General features: G+C 69.1%; 5 protein-coding genes across 7 annotated transcripts in view; 2 read left to right on the plus strand and 3 right to left on the minus strand.

Moving 5' to 3' along the window:
• The window catches only part of CHID1 (chitinase domain containing 1), a 29561-nt gene extending 26541 nt beyond the window's left edge, over positions 1-3020 (plus strand). For both annotated transcript variants that reach the window (XM_040970733.1, XM_040970732.1), the window contains exons 11-13: positions 2002-2082; positions 2717-2759; positions 2850-3020. In XM_040970733.1, the coding sequence (XP_040826667.1) occupies positions 2002-2082; positions 2717-2759; positions 2850-2948 (223 nt within the window). In that variant the 3' untranslated portion in view covers positions 2949-3020. The remainder of the gene's footprint in view (positions 1-2001; positions 2083-2716; positions 2760-2849) is intronic.
• A 625-nt stretch (positions 3021-3645) lies between these two features.
• TSPAN4 (tetraspanin 4) lies at positions 3646-23158 on the minus strand. 2 transcript variants are annotated; one of them, XM_040970736.1, is made up of 9 exons: positions 23152-23158; positions 21851-21855; positions 9861-9940; positions 6350-6541; positions 5490-5564; positions 4775-4876; positions 4504-4635; positions 4339-4422; positions 3646-4063 (listed from the first exon to the last, which is right to left on the minus strand). In XM_040970736.1, the coding sequence occupies exons 3-9, from the start codon at positions 9921-9923 to the stop codon at positions 3995-3997; spliced, it is 717 nt and encodes a 238-aa protein (XP_040826670.1). In that variant the 5' UTR covers positions 9924-9940; positions 21851-21855; positions 23152-23158; the 3' UTR covers positions 3646-3994. The 2 variants fall into 2 exon arrangements, with proteins under 2 accessions (XP_040826670.1, XP_040826671.1); XM_040970737.1 differs by lacking the exons at positions 21851-21855; positions 23152-23158 and adding an exon at positions 13757-13819.
• On the plus strand, positions 14051-15212 carry POLR2L (RNA polymerase II, I and III subunit L). The gene is made up of 2 exons (XM_040970738.1): positions 14051-14241; positions 15004-15212. The coding sequence occupies exons 1-2, from the start codon at positions 14147-14149 to the stop codon at positions 15110-15112; spliced, it is 204 nt and encodes a 67-aa protein (XP_040826672.1). The 5' UTR covers positions 14051-14146; the 3' UTR covers positions 15113-15212.
• CD151 (CD151 molecule (Raph blood group)) lies at positions 15645-19387 on the minus strand. The gene is made up of 9 exons (XM_040970735.1): positions 19331-19387; positions 18521-18572; positions 17704-17794; positions 17434-17625; positions 17218-17292; positions 16729-16833; positions 16481-16639; positions 16261-16347; positions 15645-16170 (listed from the first exon to the last, which is right to left on the minus strand). Exons 3-9 carry the CDS (start codon positions 17785-17787, stop codon positions 16111-16113), a joined length of 762 nt encoding a protein of 253 aa, XP_040826669.1. The 5' UTR covers positions 17788-17794; positions 18521-18572; positions 19331-19387; the 3' UTR covers positions 15645-16110.
• Positions 19891-22254, minus strand: CRACR2B (calcium release activated channel regulator 2B). Its single transcript, XM_040970734.1, has 9 exons — positions 22154-22254; positions 21952-22063; positions 21510-21675; positions 21109-21255; positions 20942-21032; positions 20767-20859; positions 20509-20675; positions 20291-20362; positions 19891-20210 (listed from the first exon to the last, which is right to left on the minus strand). The coding sequence occupies exons 1-9, from the start codon at positions 22229-22231 to the stop codon at positions 20045-20047; spliced, it is 1092 nt and encodes a 363-aa protein (XP_040826668.1). The 5' UTR covers positions 22232-22254; the 3' UTR covers positions 19891-20044.
• Positions 23159-23996: the final 838 nt, after the last annotated feature.

Here is a 23996-nt window from a genome sequence, read left to right on the forward strand (position 1 = left end):
ACTCCCCAAATGGCCACAGTGGCCAGAGCTGGGCCAATGTGGAGCCAGGAGCTGCTTCAAGGTCTCCCATGCGGGTGCAGGATCCCAAGCACTTGGGCCAGTCTCCACTGCTTTCCCAGGCCACAAGCAGGGAGCAGGGTGGGAAGCAGCCAGGACTGGAGCTGACGCCCTGTGGCGCTGAGCCCAGGCATGGCCGTCATCCCTGCCTGTCTCATACCTTTCCTCCCCTCCTAGTTAGCCTGGCCTGAGTGGTCCAAGCTGGCATGCACATGGGTCCAGTCTGCTGTCACCGAGCCCTGCTCCTCAGACGCCTGTTGGAGCAGACGAGGCCTAGGCCCCAGAGGGAGCATAGTATTGATCTAACCCACTCCCCACCCCGTGTCCTCCTGAGCTGGGCGGACTCGGCTACCACTCTGGGTCAGCTCTCCCCCTGGCTCTGGGGATTCGGGCTGACTGATGGGCTGAGGCTGTCAGGGCAGGCCAGGCACCTGACCCCCTGCCCTCCCAGGGTATCCCAGCCCAGGCCCCTCAGCAGGCCTAGTCGAGGGGGATGCCCCCGTGGGGCCTGCTTGGGGAAGGATGCCCCCTGTGGGCTCAGGGTTGGGCGCCTGTCTTCCATGGGGTGTGTCCTTCATTCCTGCCTTCACCCTTGGCCAGGTCCCCAGCTGGTCCCTGCCTTTCTCCCTGCAGGGGTGACTGCCCAAACCCAGGAGCTCCAGGCTCATCTTTCTCACATTGTTCCCAGAGGCCCGGCCCAGAGGCCGGGCAGGGCCTCACAGAGGTGTGCGATTTAGTGCCCATAGAGCTCACAGAGGTGTGCGATTTAGTGCCCGTAGGGAAACCCTGCCCCCTGCAGCAACACACACCACCCCCCAGCTGCACTGACCCCACAGTCCACCTGCTTTCTGGCTCGACCTCCTGTTCTGAGCAGTAGTGGGGATTTAGTTAGATGCTTGGCTGTTGCTTTGTCAACTAGTCCTCCATCAGCAGGTGAGGGCGGGGGGGGGGAGTCCCCTGCCAGTAGCTTGCTCTCACCTCTTCTACCACCCTCCTGTCACTCCCCAGGCTCTCACTGGGCCCTACAAGGACAGGTCCAGGTCCTGGCCTTAGCTGACATACTTGGGAGTAGGGTTGCTGCCAAGCCAGAAGCTACCAGTCTGGGTGGGCACCCTCCCTCTGCCACAGCTGTCCACGTGGGGCCAGGAGGGGAGAGCGCAGCCTGTCTGTAGCTGGGCCCGTGTGTGGGGAGCAGGGAAGGCCCATTGCTGCCTCCCCCGCAACTCTCCCAGAACCCCACCACCCTTGTGTGTGATGGCCTCACTGGCTGTAGCCTGCACATGGCCACCAGGATGCCCTGGGCCCCTGGGCTGTCCTTCGTCACCACAGCTGGTACTGTTCACGCACCCTTCCTGGCCTGTCTCAGGGCCACAGCTTGCACCTCCTCCTCTGGGGGTCTGGGTGTGGGGGGAGGGGCAGGCAACCATCCAACCTGGAGCACAGACCCCCCCTGTGCCCGGGGCTATGCCCCCAGCTGTCCTTGTGGAATAACCTGTTTGTCCTCAGCCACCTGCCAGACCCCCTGTCTGGGCTGCTGGTTGCAGTTTTCCAATGAGATGGCTATGAGCTGTGTTCCCTGACAAGCTGCCCGAAGCCTCGGCCCTAGCCAGCAGTGTGGGGGACTGTCAGCCTCATGGGGCTGTGTCCACAGTGGGGATCCCAGCACTCCTTGCACTATCGCCTCTCCTAGGCCTGCAGCCTGCAGCAGGGCCTCTTGAGCTGACCTTCCCTTGGGGGGCTGTCTGGCGCTGCCCCCAGGGCTGGGCAGTTCTGGGCCTTGCTTTCCTCGCAGGATAGGATGAGACCTCAGAGGGCGACTTCTCCCTGGGACCAGGAATCGAGGTGAATCTGCACCTACTGGCCCAGATGGCTTACCCTTCTGGGAAAGCCAGATTCCAGGGGATGGTGGGGGGACAGCTGGCACAACCCCCACCCCCACCCCAGGTACATCCAGACCCTGAAGGAACACAAGCCCAGACTAACGTGGGACAGCCAGGCAGCAGAGCACTTCTTCCAGTACAAGAGGTAGGTGTGGCCAGGGGAGGGCCTTCTGAGAGCAGGCAGCAGGGGCAGGATGGGGGAAGCTGAGACAGCAGGGGTGGGAGGGGGGGAGCTGGGACAGCAGGGGCGGGATGGGGGGGATGGGACAGCAGGGGCAGGAGGGGGGGAGCTGGGACAGTAGGGGCGGGATGGGGGGAGCTGGGACAGCAGGGGCAGGATGGGGGGGATGGGACAGCAGGGGCGGGATGGGGGGAGCTGGGACAGCAGGGGCAGGATGGGGGGGATGGGACAGCAGGGACGGGATGGGGGGAGCTGGGACAGCAGGGGCAGGATGGGGGGGATGGGACAGCAGGGGCGGGATGGGGGGAGCTGGGACAGCAGGGGTGGGATGGGGGGGATGGGACAGCAGGGGCGGGATGGGACAGCAGGGGCGGGATGGGGGGATGGGACAGCAGGGGTGGGATGGGGGAGCTGGGACAGCAGGGGCAGGATGGGGGGGATGGGACAGCAGGGGCGGGATGGGGGGAGCTGGGACAGCAGGGGTGGGATGGGGGGGAGCTGGGACAGCAGGGGCGGGATGGGGGGGGATGGGGGAGCTAAGGGCAGGCAGGGGGCAGCAGGGCCACAGGTGCAGTGATGGGTCCTGCTTCTCTCTCAGGAGCCGAGGTGGACGGCGCATCGTCTTCTACCCTACCCTGCAGGTGAGCGCCATGGTGCTGGGTGGGTGAGCAGGCAGTGGATGCTGTGCTGGGGGCTGCAGCAGGCGCCCACACCTCGGTCTGTGCCCACAGTCCCTGCAGGTACGGCTGGAGCTGGCCCAGGAGCTGGGCGTCGGTGTGTCCATCTGGGAGCTGGGCCAAGGTCTGGACTACTTCTACGACCTGCTCTAGGACAGGCCCATGGGGACACACGCTCCCAAGCCATGGAACAGTCGGTGCAAAATACAGGCGTGTGCTCTGTGCCATGATGGGTGCTGGTGTGTGGCCATGCTGTGGGGAGGGGGCTGTGGCCCAGCATAGTGTCAGGCCCGTGTCCAGGCACCCAACACCTGCTGGTGACAGCAGCAGCAAGGCCAGCAGAGTTGGGACCTGGCCCAGGCCCCTGTGGGTGGGTTCTCCCCCAGCCCTGTCTGGCAGAGGATCAACACGGGTGCTGGGAGATGGCAAGGCAGGTGCCTGGAGCAGCTGAGTCTCAATGACCCCCTTCAGCCCGTCCTCCTCCTCACCTCCCGGTCATGTTTCTGGGCTGCTGCCTGTCCTGCTGGTCGTCTGAGGCTGCGGAGCCCAGAGGACGCTGCCTTGTGGGCCTAGTGGCTGTGCTGGACGGCAGCTGGGGTCCTGCGCGCTGGCCCAATGCCCAAGCATCCGGGATGCTGGGTCTGGGGCTTCAGTCCTGGGAGGTGCCTGTCGGGCCAGCAGCCCCTACCCAGCCTCCCCACCGTTGTCCTTCTGTGACCTGGGACTGACAGCAGAGTGGCGTTAGAGCTGGGAACCAAGCAGGACCAGCACTGGACCCGGACACAGACACGGGGACCGGGAGCCACTCACTTTATTAAGACGCACCTGGGCTGGTACCCACCGTGGAATGTGAATGAGGGCCCCACCCAGAGCACCAGGATCGGCAGGGTGCCTATGGCTGTCCTGTGCCCGTGCCCTGCTGTTCCAGCCCACTGTGCTACCGCTGTGCTGGAGAATACATGGAGATCAGAAGCGCCAGAAGCCCCTCCCACACAGGTCCACCCAACAGCTGCCCGACAGCTCCGGGCACTCGCTGCTGTCCCCCGCGCCAAGTCCTGCAGCCGGGGGAGTGCGGAGCGTGCCACCCCCTTGGGTGTCTGGTCTGGCGATGTGGCCTCCCCGTGCGCGTGTGCTCAGCCCTGGGGTGTGGCCTCCCCTTGGGCGTGTCCTTTGGCAGAGAAGGGCTGGTGTCTGTGCTGCTATGCACAGTAGGTGTCCGCCTTTAGCACCTGGCAGTACATGGTCATGGCGAAGGTCAGGCCCAGAATCTGCAGGGAACAGGTTGCTGAGGGAAGCCCAGCCTCTCCACATCCTCCCTGTGCTGGCCACCCAGGGCCTCCATCTTCAGACTGGGTACCAGTGACCCCCTCGGATCCATCCGTGTGCCCAAGCACAGAGCAGACTGCCCCAGAAAGAGCATCCAGGGCTGGGGGCTTGAGGGGCTTCCAGGGGCAGTCCTGGGACCAGCCACCAGCATGTGACAGACCTGTGTCATCTCTGTCACCTCAGTGTCCCCCACCCGTGGACCTGGCACCCTGCATACCTGCACCAGCGCCGTGCACAGCCCAAAGATGCCCACGGCCAGCAGGTTCTCTTGCAGCCAGACCTTCACAGTCTCGTAGCAGGGCTGCGGGCAGAGCAGGGGCCACTCAGCGGGCTGCTGGCCACCCTTTCCCGTTCCCCGCCCGCAGGCCTTGCCCGCACTCACCGCCTTCCACCAGGTGCCCGGGGCGTGTAGCCCACAGCTCTCGCTGAACTCGAGGCAACAGGAGTCAGGCACGCGCGTGGCGTTGTACACCTCAAACCAGTCAGTGTAATTGGAGACACCACAGCAGCGGAACTGCAGGAGTGAGGGCCAAGGCTGTGGTGGGAGAGGCGGTCGGCAGGCCCCCTCTGCCTCCCAGTGCCCACCCGGCCTCCCTGCACCCCGCCCAGCCTCCCAGTGCCTGCCCGGCCTCCCTGCAGCCGCTGTGCCTCACATCTGTCTGGATGATGCTCCAGGCATTGGTGAGGCCCACGTTGCCCTGCGTGCCATACAGGTGCAGCCCTTTCTTCAGGTCTTGCTGGGCATACCTGTCGATCTGGGCAGAGGGGACGGCAGAGTGACCAGGGCCGCCTACCCCCAGCCTTGTCCTTCCTGACGTTCCCAGGGTGGCCACAGGCCTGCACCCCTATCTGCCCACACACACTGCAGCAGCAGCTCACCAGGCCCAGACAGGGTCTCCGACCGGGTCTCAGACCAACTTCTGGAGGGAAAATCCAGCATGGGTGGTTGAGGCAGGGGAGCGTGGGCCCCACATGTCCTCAGGACCACTGAGGTGTGAGATGGACCCTGCAGCCAGCCCCTGGGGAAGCCCCTGGAAGCAGGGTTGGGGGACAGGGCCAGGCAGGGAAGCCCCTGGTAGCAAGGCTGGTGGAGCAGGGCCGGGGGGCAGGGCCAGGCAGGGCGGCCCCTGGGAGCAGGGCTGGTGGAGCAGGGCGGGGGACAGGGCCGGGCAGGGCGGCCCCTGGGAGCAGGGCCGGGGGACAGGGCCGGGCAGGGCGGCCCCTGGGAGGAGGGCTGGTGGAGAAGGGTGGAGCAGGGATGGGGGACGGGGCCAGGCAGGGAAGCCCCTGGGAGCAAGGCTGGTGGAGCAGGGCTGGGGGACAGGGTCAGGCAGGGCGGCCCCTGGGAGCAGGGCAGGGCGGCTGTACCTGGTCTGTGTAGGCCAAGAATAGCACAGCGATGGTAACCTCCAGCAGGAACACCAGCAATAGCATCACGAAGAACTGGGGGCCGGGGGACTCAGTGAGCTGCAGCCCCAGGAAGGCTGCCCAGGTCCCCTCTTCCCAGCCCCCTCTCTGGTCCACCTTGCTCGGCCCCAAAGCAGGGAGCATCTCCACCCACCTGGCAGTGGGGAGCACAAGTTTATAGCCCCCCAACCCATCTGACTGTAGGACATGTGCAAGGCCTAGGCACAGCCTGTCCAGGGCTGGGAGAGCCCTGATCTTGTGTCCTCTGTGTGGGGCGGTGACTGGGCCACACTACCAGCCTGCAGGACGGCCAGGAGCAGCCGGACGCCCTCAGGTTAGACCCCAAGCTGCAAAAGGCCCCCAGCCCACCCTGGACACTGCTGGCTCAGTCAGTACGGGGCAGCAGCCTCGCCCCCACTCTGGCCCAGGCACTGCTGGTCAGTACAGGGCAGCAGCCTGACCCCCAGCCTGGCCTAGGCACTGCTGGTCGGTACGGGGCAGTAGCCTGGTCCCTGTGTCTCCAGCCTTCTCAGCCCTGTGTGTGGGCAGGCAGTGGACAGGAGGCAGGAAAGGTGGCCTGCACAGGCACATATATGTGGCAGTGTGTCTGCTCATGTGTATCCATGTCCCATCAGGGGAGACCCAGGTGAGAGCACCCCAAGCTCAACCCCCTGGAGCCCCCGCCTGGCTCAGGGGATCCAACAGCCTCACCCTCCAGCTGGTCTCCCAAGGCCAGTCATCAGGGTGCTGGGGAGACCTTGGAAACCACCCTGGTCCCCCGCCCCACCAGTCCCAGCTCCCCCAGCTCCCGCACCACTCACCGTGAGCAGCAGGCACTTGTTCTCCTTGATGGCCCCAATGCAGCCCACGAAGCCAATGGCCATGACGAAGGTGCCGGTGGCAATGAGCAGGTTGGCAGCCGACAGGGATGGGAAGGAGGAGGAGAGGGTGGCGAAGTTCCCTTGGGTGGCGGCCAGCCAGATGCCCACACCGAGGACACCGCAGCCTCCCAGCTAGGATTGGGCCACAGAGACAGGGTGAGGGGCCAGCCCAGAGTCCCGAGCCTCCTACCATCCCATTGGTGTGCACCCCCAGGTAGACCCTGCCCACCCTTGTTGTCCCAGAAGGCCTCTAGGTTGGCAGGGCCAGATTCCCTGCCTGGGCTGAATTCCGTCCCTGCTTGTCACAACACAAATCCATCAAGACAGAGCAGAGGCAGGCTGGGGGACACCCCAAGGAGGGCTGGACCTGGGCCAGTGACTGGATGCTCAGTGGCAAGTGCCAGGCTGTAGGGCAGGGCTGGACAGGGACCCACGCTGTTGTCTCAGGGCAGAACAGGCAGCTGCCAAGGTGGAGGGGCTGGCAGACGAGGGAGGCTGAGAAGCCACCATCCTAAGACCCAGGGTTGTGAGGTGCTAAACAGGGACCCACTGGCACTTAGACATGGGGGACATGTCTTGGCAGCATCTGTCCCCTTCCCGTGGAACCCTGGCCAAGGATGACCAGCACTGGGGGAAGCAGTGTCCAAAATGTTGACCACTTGCTGTCCTGCCCTGGACACAGGCCATGGAGCTGAGTGCTTGCTCGGAGCCTCACCCCTGCCTGGCCCCGCAAATGCTGCCCATGAAGACACAGCCTTGCCCAACAGCAGCCCCCAGGACTGGGGCCGAGGGACAGGTGCTCCTCGGCCATGCCTGCCTCAGGGGCCCCAGCCCCCAAGCCCTCTCCTGGGCGCACCACACAGAGGGGCACACCCGAGGGCAGCCCTCTCTGTGCTGAGCACCCAGGAGAGACAGAGGACTGTGGCGGCCAGGTGCTGGCACCGGCTGCCTGCTCAGCACACGCCCACTTGCTTGTCAGCAGGAATACACCCCTTGGGGTACCTAGAAGGACTGGGGAGGCAGAAGGACCAAGGAAGCCAGGGCTAGAGGGTGCAGGGGAGGTGCCCACTAGCCCCAGCCCTTCCCTTGCTGTGGCTACTGAGCCCAGACTGGGGACCATGACACCCAGCAGGCACTGCCACCAACGCAGGGGCACGCCACTGCCATGTGCCACTTGGCCTGAGGGTCCTGCAGGTTCCTGCCAACCAGCCACACACCAACACGTGTGTGCTTACCAAGCCAACAGTGTTACCTGTAATTTTGAAAATGCTTCTGCGTTGCAGCTTCTAAAGCATTTTGGCAGGAAAATTACAGCCTTGGGGTGCAGGGGCAGGCAGGGTCTTAGAGGGATGTGGGGCACATTCAGGGGGCCTGGGAACCCCTCAGCCCCCAGCAGACAGTTCCCTGCTGCCCTGGGCCCCACCCCAGTGCATGCTGAAGCCTGCCCAGCCCCCTCGTACTCATCCAGTCTCAGCCCAGCCTGGGATGCAGGATAAGCCAGTCCTCGCCCCACAGACCCCTGAGCTCTGCCCTTCCTGGGTCAACCCCACAATGCCTGGTGGCTGACCATCCAGCATGCTCCCCTCCAGGCCTATGGGACAGGTGCCAGCTGGCCCAAGGCCCCTCCGGCCATACAGTCCAGCATGGCAGATGGCTGGGCAGTTGGCCACATGCCTGGGTCACCACGGGGGCCAAGGCTTTCTCCAGGAGCCTGCCTGGGCCTGGTGGAGGTGCTGCTGGCTCCAGCTAGTATGCCAGTCCCACTATGTCTTCCCACTAAGTGGGACCTCAGGGGTCTGCACGCCCAGGGTGATACCAAAGGTATTGTTCATTGTGCAAGGGGTGCCATGGGCAGCAGCCGGTCCCCGGGAGTAGGCCAGCATCGGGCAGGGCTCCCCCTCCACTCTCCCTGCTACCCACACTGGGCCACCAGTGCCGTGGACACCTACACCGCTGGCCTCCCTCAGCCCGGGTGGTGCCAATGGGATCATCGCTCAGAGGAAGACGGCTCCAGCCAGCCAGCTGCACATCAGGCTGACAGTGCAGCCGCCCTGAGGTTGCGGGGACCCCAGTGGGGGTGGGGACAGCATAGGGAAGCCCTGGGCTCATCCCAGGACCCCCCTGACTGCCCTCGGGGTGGGCAGCTCCTGAGCTCAGGGTGTGGGTGGTGGAGTGGGCTCTGTCCTTCTCCATCCCCACCAGGACTTCCGCTTCCGTTACTGAGAAAGCCTTGTGGGCCAAGGCCCAGCTGCTGAGGCAGAGATCCCAGGGGGCTCATGGCCCCTCCCAGGCCTGCACTGGGTCCCCCACCAACAGGCCCTCTGCCCCCTGCCCCCAGGCCTGCCCAGTTCTCCCCCAAAAGGATAGGGCTCTCAGGATAGCCCTGTGGGCCCATGATGGGGACCAACGCCCAAACCCCACGTGCTAACCCTAACCCCAGAGCCTACCCCCATGCCTGTCCCCAGAGGACCCAAGATCCTGCCTGGCAGCCTGCTGGAGCATCAGCCGGAGAAACCAGACCATGCCACACAGAGCAGCCCCTTGCACACCCCAAGCAGGACCGCAAGGGGCCCCAGGGGCCAAGCCTGGGAGAGAGCTGGGGGGTGTCCGTGGTAGCAGGGAGAACGGGGGCTGAAGCAGAGCTAGGGGCATCTCCTGTACCCTAGGTGGACCCTGCTGCCACCCTCTGTACTCCATGGGTCCTGGCAGGGCTGGGCAAGGCCAGGGAGGTGACTCTGGGCATGAGACCTCATGGGGCAACAAAGGGAGCTGGGTTTTGCAGTGCAGGAGGGGTGGGGAACCCTGTTTCCTGGGTTTGAAGATGCGGTCTGGGAAGAGGAACCAGAAGCAGGGGGCTTTTGTTGGGGTCCTGGAGCCAACAGCTATTCCTGGAGACCCCATTAAGTGGACTTCTCCCAGAGCACAGAGATCCCCTCAAGGGGCCCCTTCTTCAGGCAGGCAGGTGGTCAGGTCACTAGGAGGGCAGAGTGGGGGAGCCTGCCCCTCCCCCAGCCTGCAGGGCACTCCCCCCATCCCAGCCCCTCAGCACAGCCTGCCCTCCCAGCAACCCCCAGCTCAGGCAGCCCTGGGGACACGGTGTCCCATCAACAGACACTACCACAAGCCCCCACGCCACGCTGGGGCGCGCACACACCCCCTCTCCTTCCACAGCGCCTCCGGGTCTTGGGGAAGCCCTCGCCCGCCTGGGGGGCTCGGCAGCCCTTAGGGAACCAAGGGCTGGCTGGGTGGAGGCCAGCAAGCAGGTGCCAGGGAAGGGAGGAGCTGCCGGCGCCGCACGTGCCCAGGGCGCCCTGTACACTGCAGGGACTCCCATCGTGGCAGTGGTGCAGTGCCCAGGCGGTCCTGCTGCAGCGCGAGAGGGCGCGGGTGCTGGACACCAGGGACCCATGCCCACCCGGCGCGCCCTCCCCGCGGCCCCGCGCGCACTCACCCAGAAGAGCAGGTTGAAGGCGAACATGAGGTACTTGACGCCCTGCAGGCAGCCGCGCGCCATGCCGCAGCGCTTGAGCTCTAGGAGGAAGATGAAGGACAGGTCCAGGTAGAACACCACGTACTTGCTGCCCTTGGGCGACGCGTAGCGCGCCTGGGCCGCCTTGGGGCCGGGGCTCGCGTGCAGGCCGAAGAAGGCGCCGCCGCCGCCGCGCGCCGTGCCCGACCCCTTGCGCTCGGGCGACGGGCTGCGCCGGTAGGCCGACTCGTCGGTGCTGGAGCGGCGCATGGCGCCGGCGGCCGGGGTCCCGGTGCGCTCAGCCGCGCACGGCCGCCGTCCCGCAGCGCCCCATCCCGCCCGCACCGCAGCGGCGGCGGAGGCAGCGGGCGCGCGGCTGCTCGGCCCCGGCGGGCCCGGGACCCGGCCCGCCGCGCCCCCGCCCGCCCGCGCCCCGCCAATCCGGGGCGACCCCGCCCCGCGCGGACCCCGCCCCGCTGGCCAATCACTCCGCCGCGCCCCCTCCCCGCAAACTCGGGCGCCAAACAAACTCCCAAATCACCCAGCGGCGCAGCCGGAGCCCTTGCGGGTGCTGGGGGTGAAGGTGCGTGCTGGACGCATGGCCAGGGGCGCGGGGTCGGCGAGGCTTTCGGACGCCCTCGGCGGGCACGGGCTCCCGACGCGCTTCTAAGGCACCAGGCAGAGTCCACGCTGCTGCCAGCTCCTTAGGGCAAGGTGCTCCAAGGGGCTCCTTCTACCCCCGAAGGCCAGGAGCCGCTGCCCCTTGGACACGTGGACGCACGTGGGGCAGGGATCCCCGGTTACCTAACCTGCAGCCCAGGGCACAGAGAGGGTATGGCCAGGCTGGTCACTGTGGAGGTCCACCCTAAGTCCAGAGAGAATAGGACACATTCGAGACCCCGAGAGTCCGTGGCGGAGGCCAAGAGAGCTGGGGCCAGGGTGACGCCATCCAGCTCTGAAGCCTGGGTCCCCCAGGAGTGCCAGGCGGGCAGTGTGGGGGCAGCGGCCGCCTGGGCTCTCTGCTGCCCCCCACGGCTCGGTGGGAAGCTGCAGCCTCGGCCGGGCACCGCCCCCTCGCTCCCCCTGCCATCCTTCACCCCCGGGGTCCCAGGAAAGGGGCACGGGACACGGCAGTGGACGGGCACCAGGAGCCCGCCCTGCAGAAGCCACTGCCCCAGCTCTCCCCAGGGAGTTAGTGGCAGTCAGGACCCCGAGACCCCTTCAGGACCACTGCCACGCCAAGTCGGGTGCCACTGTGGGCACGGGGGGGGGGGGCCACAGGGGCCAAGAGATCCCTCCCGCCGCACCTGCAACCCAGGCCACACAGACCGCGGCCACCTGGGCCCCTCTATCTCCCAGAACACCCTGCATGGGGTCCCAGAGGTAGAGGCAGGGCAGAGGGCCACTCCAGAACACCCAAGGCGGCAGAGGGAGGCTTAAGGGGAACGTCCCAGGATCCCTGGGTGTCCCCAAACCCCAGAGGATGCAGAGCCGCACCCCCAGGCCCAGTGCGGGCGGCTGCAGCCCCTCCCACACAGGAGTCCTGCCTGGGGTGGACCAGAAGTGGCATCCAGAAGCCCAGCTTCTAATGCCCGCGTGTGGGTAAGACCGGGAGGCGGTCCCCATCACAGGCACCCGCCTGGGCTCTCCTGGGGTGGGGGGAGGTGGCCGGCAGAGACAAGGGGGTCAGTGCTGGGCAGGGGCCTGTGAAGACGGCCAGGCGGGAGGGCCATTGCCGGACACAGAGAACGTGCTCACACAGGCATAGGGCACGCGTGCTCACGGCCATGTCACACCCCCAGGAGACCATCGGGGCTGTCCACTTTCCCTGCCCTGTGCCGTGTGCTCAGAGGAACCTGGCACACAGCCCTGTGCCCGGGGGCTCATCTGCCTGCCCAGGGTGAATGGGGGGCTCCTGTGCTGCCCTCCTCCAGGACTGGCCACCTCTTCCAGCCCAGCAGGCTTCACCAGATCCCAGCTTTGTCCCCCGAACACCTTGCCCTCCCAGACCGGGGTTTCCTGTAGCCTGTTGGGGGGCACTGCAAACCCCAGCCAGGCCACCGCTCCAGGGGGTGAGCCAGGGACACCAGCTGGCCAGGCCACAGCTCACTGGAACAGGGACCCATGCAGTGCAGGTCTGAGACTGGCTGGCAGTGGCCACCAGCCCAGCGTCAGGCCGCCTCAGGGGGAAGGGGAGCCTGCCTGGCCTGGGGCCCCAGGCGGCGCCACCAAGGCAAACGCTGGTGAGCGCAGGCCTTCAGGGGCAGCACACAGCGGCCTGGCAGACGGCCGGGCACCAGGCCACACACACAGAGCCTGGGCAGGACAGCCTCCTCCCAGCCCACAGATCCTAGAGGCCCAGGCCGGGCTGGGCTTACCTGGGGGTGCAGGGAGGGACCAGGGGTCCACGGCAGGATTTGAGCGGACAGACCCCAAGTGGTGAGTCCAGCCCAGGGTCACACACCCCAGCCAGCCTGGTGGCAGATTGCCCCTGGTGTGGGGGAGCAGTCTCCCCGGCCGAAGCAGCTTGGGGACAGAGCGACATTCGCTAAGGGCCACCCAGGCTGACCAGCTCTCGGCAGGTGGAGGCCCTGGGAGGCACTGCGTGGACGCCGTGGGCCCGCCGGGCTGCCTGCCTGTCTGTGGTGTCTCCCTCTGGCACTGGGGTACAGAGGGGGAACCCTCAGGAGAGTGCCGCCCCGTTTGGGGGACTGCAGCCACAATCAGCTCCATCCAGCAAGGGTCGGCTGCACCCCCAAACGTGTCGGGGTGGGCAGAGGAGCCCCAGCCCCCACCAGTCCTTACAGGTGGGGCAGCTGCGGCCGGTTCCGGGATGGGGAGGCTCGCCCGCCGCGCTCGGGGCTGGCCTGTTTCCAGGGCAACGCCCGGGGTGGGCGCGGCTTGGCGGCCCGAGGTCTGTCACGAGTCTCCCAGGCCCCTGCCCTGGAGTGACCCCCTCCTCTGGTCAGGACCTGGGGAACGCCCCCAGCCCGCTCCCCACAGGCCGGGCCAGAGAGGCCGGCGGGGCGGGCGCCTTGGGGGGCTGCGCGCCGGGCCGAGGCCTGTCGTGGGCCGTGGGGAGCCCGGGCGCAAGAGCCTGCCCGCCGCCCCTCCGCCCCAGGTCCGCGCGCACTCGGAATCCCAGGAATGCGCACCCGGCCGAGCGGCTCACCGCGTCTCCCCCCGCACGGCAGGGGCCGGGCAGGCCGGACCCTCCTCCGCGAAGCCCTCGTCCCCGCCTCCCCTCACCTCCACGGGCTCCCTGCCTCAGCAGCTGCGCCTGGCTCTGACCCGGCCACGGCGGTGACTCACGGCCGCCGGCCTGCCCCCCTGGCCCGGGCAGGATGTGCGTCCACTCAGCCCGGGGGGAGGGGGCAGCGAAGGGAAGTGGCCTGGGCTCGTGGCTCTGCACGTGGCCGACGGGGCCGCGGCGCTGGACCGCCCCGCGCGGGTTGGAGGGCCAGCGGCCGGCAGGGGCTGAGCCCGCACGACCACCCCAGCAAGGCGCGCCCCCAGTCCAGCACTCGAGGCCCAGAGGCCGCAGCACGCGCAGGGGCGCACTGCTGGCACCCCGCGCGCCCCCCGCGCCCTCCGCGCACAGGGTCCAGGCTCGACTCTCAGCGCGCCTCGTCCACGCAGCCCTCCCTCACCAACCTCCAGGCCCCAGGCCTGGGTGAGAGCGAGGACGCCACCGACGGGGGCGCCAGGGACCCCAGTCCTGGGCGGGGGCTCCACCGTGGGGATCCCTTCCACGGAGACCCCACTGCAACGCCCCTCGCCCGGCCCCACTTGTTGCTGCCACCGGCCGGGGGCTCCGCACCGGACGTTGGGCCGGGAGGTCGCCGCCGGGTCCGGGCCGGCCGGTGGCCGCGCAGTACCTGCGCCGTCCACTCCCGCCGCGCCGTCCACTCCCGCCGCGCGGCTGTCAGTCACACCGGCACGAGAAACGCGAACCGCCGCCGCCGTCCGCTTTCGGCCCAGCTCCGCCGCCGTAGCGCGGCACGTACCACGCCGGCAGGGCCAGGGGACGCCGCCCGGGCAGGACGCGGACGTGTGAGCGCGACTCGCCAATGGGCGCGGAGGACACCCCGCTCCAGTGGACGCGCCCGGGGCGGGGCCTGTGACGCAGCGACCCGGGCTAAGAAGAGCGGAGAGCCGGGCACCGGGAGCCGAGCACCGGGAGCACCCGGAGAGCCGGGAGCCGAGGACCGCGAGCACCCGGAGAGCCACCGAGGGCCGGGAGGACCGGGAGCCCAGCGCCCGCCGCCATGATCATCCCCGTGCGCTGCTTCACCTGCGGCAAGGTTGTCGGCAACAAGTGGGAAGCCTACCTGGGGCTGCTGCAGGCCGAGTACACCGAGGGGTGAGCGCCCCTGCCTGGGACCCCCGGGCCGGCCCGTGAGTGGGGAGCCCCGACCCGCCACCGCCCCCCACGCCCCTTCGGGACACCCGCTTTCCCGGCCCGCCTCCTCGTCCTGCTGCCGGACACGCGTGTCTGGGTTTGTCCCCACTCCTCCCACAGACCGACCATGGGCTCGCGTGCAGGTGGATGCCCAAGGTCGCTGCGTGCCTGCTGGGCAGCATGTGGGGATCTGCCGGGAGCCCCGTTCCCGGCTCCACCGAGCGGGTGCAGGAGGGGCTGGGGAGCCCGGTTGGGGCTGGGAAGCCTCGCTGGGGACTCCGGGCTCCACGGAGCAGGTGCAGGAGGGGCTGGGGAGCCCGGTTGGGGCTGGGAAGCCTGGCTGGGAACTCCGGGCTCCACGGAGCAGGTGCAGGAGGGGCTGGGGAGCCTGGCTGGGAACTCTGGGCTCCACTGAGCGGGTGCAAGAGGGGCTGGGAGCCCCGGGCTCCACGGAGCAGGTGCAGGAGGGGCTGGGGAACCCGGCTGGGGCTGGGGGCTCCACGAAGCAGGTGCAGGAGGGGCTGGGGAACCTGGCTGGGGACTCCGGGCTCCACTGAGCGGGTGCAGGAGGGGCTGGGGAACCCGGCTGGGGCTGGGGGCTCCACGAAGCAGGTGCAGGAGGGGCTGGGGAACCCGGCTGGGGCTGGGGGCTCCACAGAGCAGGTGCAGGAGGGGCCGGGGCGTGGCAGCCTGTTGCCTCACAGCACCTGCTGCCCGCTGCAGGGACGCCCTGGACGCCCTGGGCCTGAAGCGCTACTGCTGCCGCCGCATGCTGCTGTCCCACGTAGACTTGATTGAGAAACTGCTCAACTACGCGCCCCTGGAGAAGTGACCATTCCCGCCACGGCCATCTGCGTCCTTCCTGGAGCTCTCCCCGAAGCGGGCGGGGGCTTTGGTCTTCTGATACTCCAAGTAAAGTCCTTGCAAATGCCTCCACCTGCTCTGTGGGGCTCCCTGTGCCGTTCAGGGGGCGACCTCATCTTGGGGACCCAGTTCCAGTCCTGAGCCTGTGGCAGCAGGCAGACCTCCGGCATGTTGGCCTGCTCAGCTGGGCACGCGGACCCTGCTGGGGCAGCTCCCCCCCAACCAAGGAGGCCCCGGGTCGCTGCTCCAATCAGAATTCAGAGAACCAGGTAGCTGCTATGGCCACAGTGCCCTGCAGGAGCAGTGTGTCCGGCGGAGGCCTCAGCTGAGGTGTGGGAGCTGTGGTTGGGGACAGCGGCAGGCAGGCCCCAGTGCCCACTGGCTCAGGGCAGCCAGCAGGAGGCAAGGCAGGGCAGCAGCATCCCACTGCCCTCTGGTTCCTCCAGCCATGACCACAGCCTGCACCCTCCCCTCTCCACCCTGCAAGTGCAGGCTCACCCTCTCACTCCACACGCTTTATTAAGCACCTGGTGGGTAACAGGAGGGGCCCTGGGCACCAGTACAGCAGTGGGTGGGACAGCAGACAGTGACCCCACAGGAACCTGGTGGGGGGTGATGTGCAAGCAGATGCCAGCGTTGTGGTCTGGGGAGGGGCCGCCGGGTATAAGGCTCTGGCTGCCAGCCCATTGGAGGGGGCAGAGGTCCGGGGCTGGGCCCAGCACCCTGGAGTCACCCCAGCCTCCCCAGGTCCGCAGGGACCCATCCCATGAGGCAGCCTGCAGGAAGGGGGTCTTCAGCCAGGCCAGCCTCCTGGGCCTGGGGGCAATGCAAGGCACGTGAAGACCCTGGGCCACACAGGGTGTGACCTGTGGGGGCGGGGGCAGAGGGGAGGCCTGGGCCCTCTGCCATCAGTAGTGTCAGCTCAGTAGTAGGGCAGCTGCAGCATGGCGGGGAGCCGGGCCCGGCTCAGTAATGCTCCAGCTTGAGGCTCCGGTACAGACAGCAAGTGAAGAACATGCCGAAGACCTGTGGGGGAGGCAGGGGGGGTGAGGACCCAGGGCCCCTGCACGGGCAGGGCGTCAGACACCCCTCCCGTCACCCGCCCATGGCCCGCACCTGCACACAGGCGATGCCGATGCCCACGGCCCCGATCACCTTCAGGTGCTCCTGGATGAAGGTCTCCAGCTTGGTGATGCAGCCACCCTGCGGGTGGGAGGGGGTGCTGAAGATCTCGCAGACCGGCATCCCACCCCCTCGCCTGGAGCCGCGTCCCCCTCCGCCTCGTAATGCTGGAGCCCCGTCCCCCTCCGCCTCGTAATGCTGGAGTCCCGCCTACCTCCACCTTGTAGATGTTGGAGGCGTGGTCCCGCTGCCCACAGTGGGGCACCACGGTCTTACAGCAGCTGTCAGGAACCACGCGGCCCTCGGCCTCCCCTGAGCGGATCCACGCACTCTCCCGCCAGTCCTGCGAGTTGTTGCTGCCACAGCAGTGGAACTGGGGGTGGGAGATGACAGGCAGGCTGACCCCAACACACACCCCAGGACAGCCAGGCTGACGCCCAACACCAGCCACGCCCCTCCCACCTCTTGCTGCAGCTTGTCCACGGCACTGGTCACCCTTTCGTGGCCAGGCTGCCGGTACTTCATGGTCATGGTGTCCTTGAGGCTGTCCTTGAGCTCTGCGTTCAGCTGGGAGAGGGGTGGAGGTGAGACCCTGAGGTCACACGCTGGCTCAAAGGTGCCGTGGAGAGGGCAGGGCCGTGGGGGGGCAGGGTCATAGGGCGAGCAGGGCCGTGGGGGGCAGGGCTGCGGGGACAGCAGAGCCACGGGGAGGGCACAGAAGCAGAGGAGCCCCTAGGGAGGGCAGGGCCATGGGGGGCAGCCGTGGGGAGGGCAGGGCCATGGGGGGGCAGCCGTGGGGAGGGCAGGGCCATGGGGGGGCAGCCGTGGGGAGGCAGGGTCATAAGGCGAGCAGGGCCGTGGAGGGGCAGGGCCATGGGGGCAGCTGTGGGGAGGGCAGGGCCACGGGAGGGCAGAGAAGCAGAGGAACCCCTGGGGACGGCGGGCGTCCACCTGCTGGTAGTAGACATAGGCCAGGATGCCCGCGATGACCTCCAGCAGGAAGATGAGCAGCAGCAGGATGAAGTACTAGAGACAGGAGTATGGGGTGAGGTCGCGTGTGGGGCCCACAGGGGGCACAGGGCCCAGGGGGATCGCAGGGCCCACAGGGGGTGCGTGGGGCCCACGGGGGGGGGCCGGGCCCAGAGGGGGCGCACGGGGCCCACTCACCAGCCGCAGCAGGTTCCGCCGCTCCTTGAAGGTGGCGCAGCAGCCCAGCACGCCGGTAACCATGACGACGACTCCGGCCACCACCAGGATGTAGGCTGTGGCCTGGTAGGTGCCAGAGGCCAGCAGGCTGATGTAGTCACTCTTGAGGGCCAGGGTCCAGACACCCACTGCCATGACGGCCAGGCCGGCCAGCTGCGGACAACGCGCAGGGTGTCAGAGCCCAGAGTGGGGGCCCGGGGCCGGGGCCAGGGCCGGGGCCGGCCTACTCACCCAGAAGCAGCAGTTGTAGCAAAACAGCAGATACTTAAGGCAGACAGTGCCATATGTGGCTTTCTTCTCGTTGAACTCGCCCATCCTGGAGCTGCAAGAGGAACAGGTCAGCCTGAGGGATGGAGGGCCACCAGGGCCTGAAGGGGCAAGGGCCAGGTCACCCACAATTCAAGGAGACGGGATCTGAGTCATTCTTCAGGGATCCAATTCCAGGCCATAGCCCTGTGCCCTGGAGGCCCTGGGGCTGCCATCCCAGGACTCGGGCGTGCCCACCATGGCCAGGCCAGACTCCTGTGCCCAGGGCTGCTATCCCAGGACTCAGGCGTGCCCACCATGGCCAGGCTGGACTCCTGTGCCCCCTGGAGGCCCTGGGGCTGCATCCCAGGACTCGGGCGTGCCCACCACGGCCAGGCCAGACTCCTGTGCCCATGTGCCCTAGGGCTGCCATCGCAGGACTCAGGTGCCCCCACCACGGCCAGGCTGGACTCCTGTGCCCCTGTGCCCTAGGGCTGCCATCCCAGGACTCAGGTGCCCCCACCACGGCCAGGCTGGACTCCTGTGCCTCTGTGCCCTAGGACTGCCATCCCAGGACTGAGGCGTGCCCACTACGACCAGGCTGGACCCCAGGCAGGACAGGCCCTGCCCCTCTCCAGCTGGGGGTCTGGACAGGTATGCCGAGACAGGGGGAAACACCACCACTCGCCTTCAGCCCCAGTGCAGCCTAGCACAGAAATGCAGCGCCTGGGGCCACGGCTGCAGCCAGGCACCACGGGCTGGACTTTACCAGCCTCGCCGGGCCGCCCCGCCCAGCACTCACCAGCCGGCAACGTCTCCAGGGGACAGGTAGACGGAAGCTGCCGAGGGCGGAGCTGGGAAGACAGGTAACAGGTCACACGTCTGGCTCTTGTCTGGCTCTTGCCGGCCCACCGGGGTCCCGCCTGCAAGCCGCCAGGGCTGGGGGCCAGGGCCGAGTTCCGAGCAGGCAGGGTCGGCTGGAGGCAGAGCCAGGAGTGGCCAGGCCTGGTATGTTCGCCTGCACTGGGTGGGGCATCAGAGTGGACAGCGCGGTCCTAGGAGGGATCTTTCCCAAGAGCCCTCCTCGGCCTCCACGAGAACCTGTCCGTGGCCCCCGCGGCAGGACGCCCCCAAGCCCACCACGGAGCGGGGGGGGGGGGGGGCGCGCAGGCGTGGCCCGGATGCCGCCCCCACGGCCCGGAGGGGCGGCCCCCTTCCAGGAACGCCGGAGGCCGGCAGCCCCCGGGGAAAGGGCGCGGGGCAGCCGCGACGGCCAGAAATAGCTACCGCGGCCGGCTCCAGGCTGCCGCCCGGAACACCCCTCCATCCCAGGACGCCCAGCGGTCCGCGATGAGGTCACCGCCGCGGCTGGGGCCCGAGCCTGTGCACCCGGCAGGGGGGAGGCGGGCACCGGGCTCGGGGCTCGGCGCGCCGCGGCCTCTCCCTCCCGCCCCAGGGTCCGGGAGGGCCCGGGAGGCGCCTTCCCACCCCCGGCCGGGGGCGCCGGCGTCTCCAGGGAAGCGGCGGCGCGGGGCGGGCGTGGCCTCCGGGCGCACGGTCCGCGCACGGGCAAGCCGGCCCCGCGGTGGCCCCGGTCGGGCCGCGCACTCACCAAGCACGCGTCGGAGCGGGCCCGGGCGGCGGCGACTGCGGGGGCGGCGGCTGCAGCCGGGAATGCGCGCCGGGGGCCGCGGCCGGACGCCCCGCCCCGACGCCAGCCCCGGCCCGCCCCGGCGCCCGGCCCGCCCCCTGGCCCCGGGCCCCGCCTCCGGCCTGCGGACGCCGGGCCGGTCTGAACCAGCTCCGCGGCGCGCGGGGGGCGGCCTGTGCACGTCCACGCGGGCCTGCAGCCCCCGCGAGGCCCCGGAAGGGCCGGGCTCCCTCGCGAGCGACCGCTTCTCTCGTGCGCCCCAATAACGCGCCGCACGCTTAGGGGGTCCGCTGGACCGAGGCGTACCGGGAGACCCCAAAGAATGTGGGAAGGGGACTTGACGGCCAGCCCTCGGGGGAAGGGGCAGAGACTGAGCGCGGGGTGGACAGGCCAGGGCTGCGTGGGAAGAAGGCAGGAAACGCCCTGAATGTGGGCTGCTGGCTGGTACCACAGGAGGGACCAGGGTCGCATGGACACCGTGCGCTGGTGGACGCGGCCCCGCACAGATCCCACGGGCGAGACAGAGCGGTCGTTGGAATTTATTTGGCAGCGATGGGGTCGGCAGCATTGGGACCCCCTGCGCATCCCCAGGCCCCGTGTGGCTCCTTCTCGGCCTGTCGGACGCGCGGCGGGTCCGGGAATGCCCGTGGCGGGAGCCGTACCGGGCCTTGCCAGTCACCGCGCCACGGAAAGGTGGCCGGAGCCGCGCCTCGGGGGCCGAGCCCAGCAGCCGCACGTGGGCCCCGGAGGGCGCGCCGGGGCCAGGGTCTTCCTGCGGCCGCCGCCCAGCCGCCGGGCCTCACTGGCGTCCCTCTGGTCGCGGAGCCGCGTGTTCAGCTCCCTGCAGGGAGAGGGCCAGGGGCTGAGGAGGGGTCTGGGGCGCGGGCGGCGGCGCCCCTCCGCCAGCGGAGCGCCCCTCACCTGAGCAGCTCCAGCTGCCGCAGCAGGCTCACTTTCTCCTTCTGCATGTTCCTGGACACCGCGACCACCTCCCTGCGGGCGGGAGGCGTGGCCGGCATGCAGGTGGACCCCCCACGCACCTCGGACCCTGCGGGCGCAGGCTGAGACCGACGTGGCCCGCACCTGAGCCCGCGCCCGCCGCCCGGGGAGCCGCCCCCGCCCCGTCCTCGGGGTCGCACCGCTGGGTCCGCTCCTGGCGACCGCGCGCGTCGCCCTCCAATCTGCGGAGCTGCTCCTGGGTGCCCTCGAGCTGCGCCCGCAGCGCCTCGTGCGCCCGCCACAGCTGCGCGTTCTGGGCCTGCGCCTCCAGCTGCTCCGCGGCCCGGGCCTGCAGCTGCTGCTCCAGCTGGGGGTGTCGGAGAAGCAGGCTGGCAAGGTGGGCTCCCCCGCGCGGCCCCGCGCCTCGGGGGACGGGTGCGCAGGAAGCGGCCGCTCACCTCCCGCTGCCGCAGCCCCGCGCGCTCCAGCTCCTGCTCGCAGCTCTGCAGCTCCGCCTCCAGGCGGCCCCTCCGCTCCTCCCGCGGCAGGTTCTGGAAGGCAGCGGGCGCCTGAGCCGTGCGGGCCGGGGGCAGCGGGCCGCGCGGAGGCCCCGGGGCTGGGCCGGGCGCTCACCTGAGTGCGCAGGCGCTGGCGCTGCTGGCGCACCTGCTGTTCCAGCTCCTCGTACAGCCCACGCACCTCCCTCTCGTGCTCTCTCTCCCGCCTTGGGGTGCGACAGCGGTGAGAACCTGCAGCCCCCAGCCTGCCGGAGCCCTCCGCCCAGCAAGCCCGGCGCTCACCGCCGCAGTGTCTGCTCCAGGCCGTCGCGCTCCCGGGCCGCCTCTTCCAGGCAGGCAGTGGCGCGCATCAGCACGTCCTCGAAAGAGCCCAGCAGCTCGGGCCGCTCCCGCTGCAGCCGCGCCCAGAGCGCCCGCACGGCCCCCTGCCTAGGGAAGGGAGGGTGCTGAGGCCCGCTGGCCCACCTTCCCGCCCGTGGGCGCTTTGGGCGGACCCTGGGCTGTGCCCGCGCCACCCGTCCTCCCTGTAGTCCCAGCTGCCGCCTCCTGAAATGCAAATTCTGCGGGAAATCACGCCGGCGCCTCCCAGCTGTGGGAACGCCTGGGCCTAACCAGGCCTGTGGACCTGGTGAGGGGGCAGACAGGCGGGTGGCCGGCAGGCACCGCAGCGGGGAGCAGCTCACCCGCCCAGGACCGGCGCCACCCCCAGCTGCTCCAGCAGAGTTGAGATCTGCTCCTCCTCGCCTTCCTCCTCCTCCAGGCAGCCCCGCACAGACCAGCCAGCCTCGTAGGTCTCCTCCCGAGCGTGCGAGGACGATCCCTGTGTGGGCTCTGCACCCACAAACTTCCCTGAGGGCATGAGAGGGCAGCGTGATGCGGGTGCTGCGGTCACCACCCCGCTGTCCCCTCACCCGCCCGCCACCAGCAGTATCCTGCCCTCTCCGCCAAGTTTCCTGTTTGGCTTCCTTGTTCTGGTCCTGCTGGCCTGGGAATGCAAGGGCCACAGCCTGGCTCCCAGCTCGACCTGGGCTGGGCCAGGAAGGGTTGGGGGGCCGAGGAGCTGGCTCTGTACCCTGCACAGCCATGGGTGCCAGGGCAGGGGGAGTGGGCAGGGCTGCGGCTCACCCAGGCCGAGGCAGAACTCGTGGGCTGTGAGGAAGCCGGTGTGGGCCTGGTCCAGGCTCTCAAATACGGCCTCCAGCTGCTCTGGGGACAGGGGCAAGTCGCTCTGCAGGCCCTGCATGGTAGGGGCAGCGGGCAGGGCTGAGCGGCCTGGGCCCGGGGCTTCCTGAGCCCGGGCAGCCTGGGCCCGGGCAGCCTGGCTCACCTGCAGGTCATGCCGGGTGATGAAGCCCTTGGCCTCCTTGTCACAGAGCAGGAAGAGCTCCTGAGCCTGCTGGAGCATGGAGGCTGCCCCCTCCTGCTCGCCCTCCTCCTGGGGCTCTTCAGGGCTGGCCATGGTGGCTGACGGCCCTGGGAGGCCGGGCTGGCAAGGAGGGCAGATCAGAAGTGAGGGGAGTGTTAGGATTAGGTTAGCGTATAGGCAGGTGCAGGGAGGTGGCGGCAGCAGAGTCTGCAAGGCCTAGAGTTGGGGGTGCTCCCACCCCCCGGCTTTGAATCCAGGTCCCCAGGTGTCTGAGCCCTTCCTGGCCCGGTCTTTGGCTGCTATTCCAGTCCTGGCCCCTGACAGCTGGCAGGCAGCGCCTCCAGCTCCCTCCCTGCCTTCTGGCCCCTCCCACCTGAACCCCCCCCAGCATAAATGCAGGATCCCGAGTGCCACCAGAGCCTGCCAGAAAAGCCCCAAAACTGGGGGCTTCAGTTCCCTTCCTCAGGACCGCCCCTTTTCTGTGCTGGTTTACCAGAGCTCCACCCCCAGAGCCACCTGTGCACACACCTTCTGACCTCCAGACGCGGTGACCCCAAACCCGCACTCCCCAAGGAGGGGGTGAGCGCTAGAGACGCAAGGTCTGAGAGCCGCAGGGCCGATTCCCGGCGTGCGCCCTCCCCTCAGCCTGGACAGGGGGCCACCGGCCGGCGCCTCCCGGGCTCCGCCGACCCTAGTCCGTCTCAGCCGGAAGCTGCCCGCTGCCGTGCCCGGCGAGCTGGGAGGACGGGCCGGCCGGGTGGGGCCGCGAACCGCCCTCGATCCCCGCTCCGCCGGGGCTGCGCTGGCCCCTGCCCATTCGCCCCGGGGGCGCCTGAAGTTCGCCGCTGAAGCGGTGGAGACGCCTCCACGCCGGGCAGGTGGGGGTGCGAGCGGTCGGGGGGTCCGGGCGGGCGCGGCGGACACCCGGGTGGCCGGACCTGCGAGCGCTTACCTGGAACCGCGCCGCCGCACCTGCCGCGCGCGCCAGAGCCGCTCCTCCCGGAAACGCGGTGCGCCCCGCCCCTGCTCGGACCCCGACTGCGTCCCGGGGGCGCGGGGGACCCCCAACGGCCCCTACTGCCCCTCAGGCACCGAGACCCCCGCGGGGCCCGGTCCTTGGCGGAGCCGCCACTCCGCTGTCGCCAGGTCCCCGCCTCCTGGCGCTCCCCGGGGCGGCCCGATCCCCGAAGGGCGCGAGAGTCCGTATGGGCAGAAGTGGAGCGAGCCGCGGGGAAGACCTGGCGACACCCCCCTCAGCAGGGTCCAGGCCCTCCTGGCTGCAGACCCAGCGGGCGGCGGAGCGAACAAGGGCCGTCCCGGGTTTCTGGCGTGAGACTCCCCAAGTATGCGTGTGGGATCTGCCGGCAGGAAACCGGCTGTTTGCCGGTTATCTCCGGGCTGGGAGCCCTCCCAACTTTCCCACCGCGCAGGTCACATGCCGACACTGCATGTCCAGCACTGCGGACAAGCCGTGCGTTGCCCAGGTCGGGGGGTGTCCCTCCTCAGGACCCCACTCCTGCTGGGACACAGCCCTGCCTAGGGTTCCCCCTGAGGAGGGCCGTGCCAGGCAGCCCCACCTCACCCACCTGGAAGGCACTTCTCCCACACTCCCACAGTGATGGGGCTCCAGGCCGCTCCTCTGCCTGGACAGTCTGCCGCCGAGCCCAGAGGACGACCTTGACGTACGAGGGGGTGGCCCCTGGCAGCGACACAGGGACCTGCCCGGCCGGCTCGCCCAGTCTGGTGGCCCGAGGGCCCCAGACCCGACCGTTATTGTTGGCTGGGGGCATCCCCACCTGGGAGG

Source organism: Ochotona curzoniae, unplaced genomic scaffold (assembly GCF_017591425.1).
Source record: "Ochotona curzoniae isolate NIBS_2020 unplaced genomic scaffold, NIBS_Ocur_1.0 scaffold_4937, whole genome shotgun sequence".
Taxonomy (NCBI): domain Eukaryota; kingdom Metazoa; phylum Chordata; class Mammalia; order Lagomorpha; family Ochotonidae; genus Ochotona; species Ochotona curzoniae.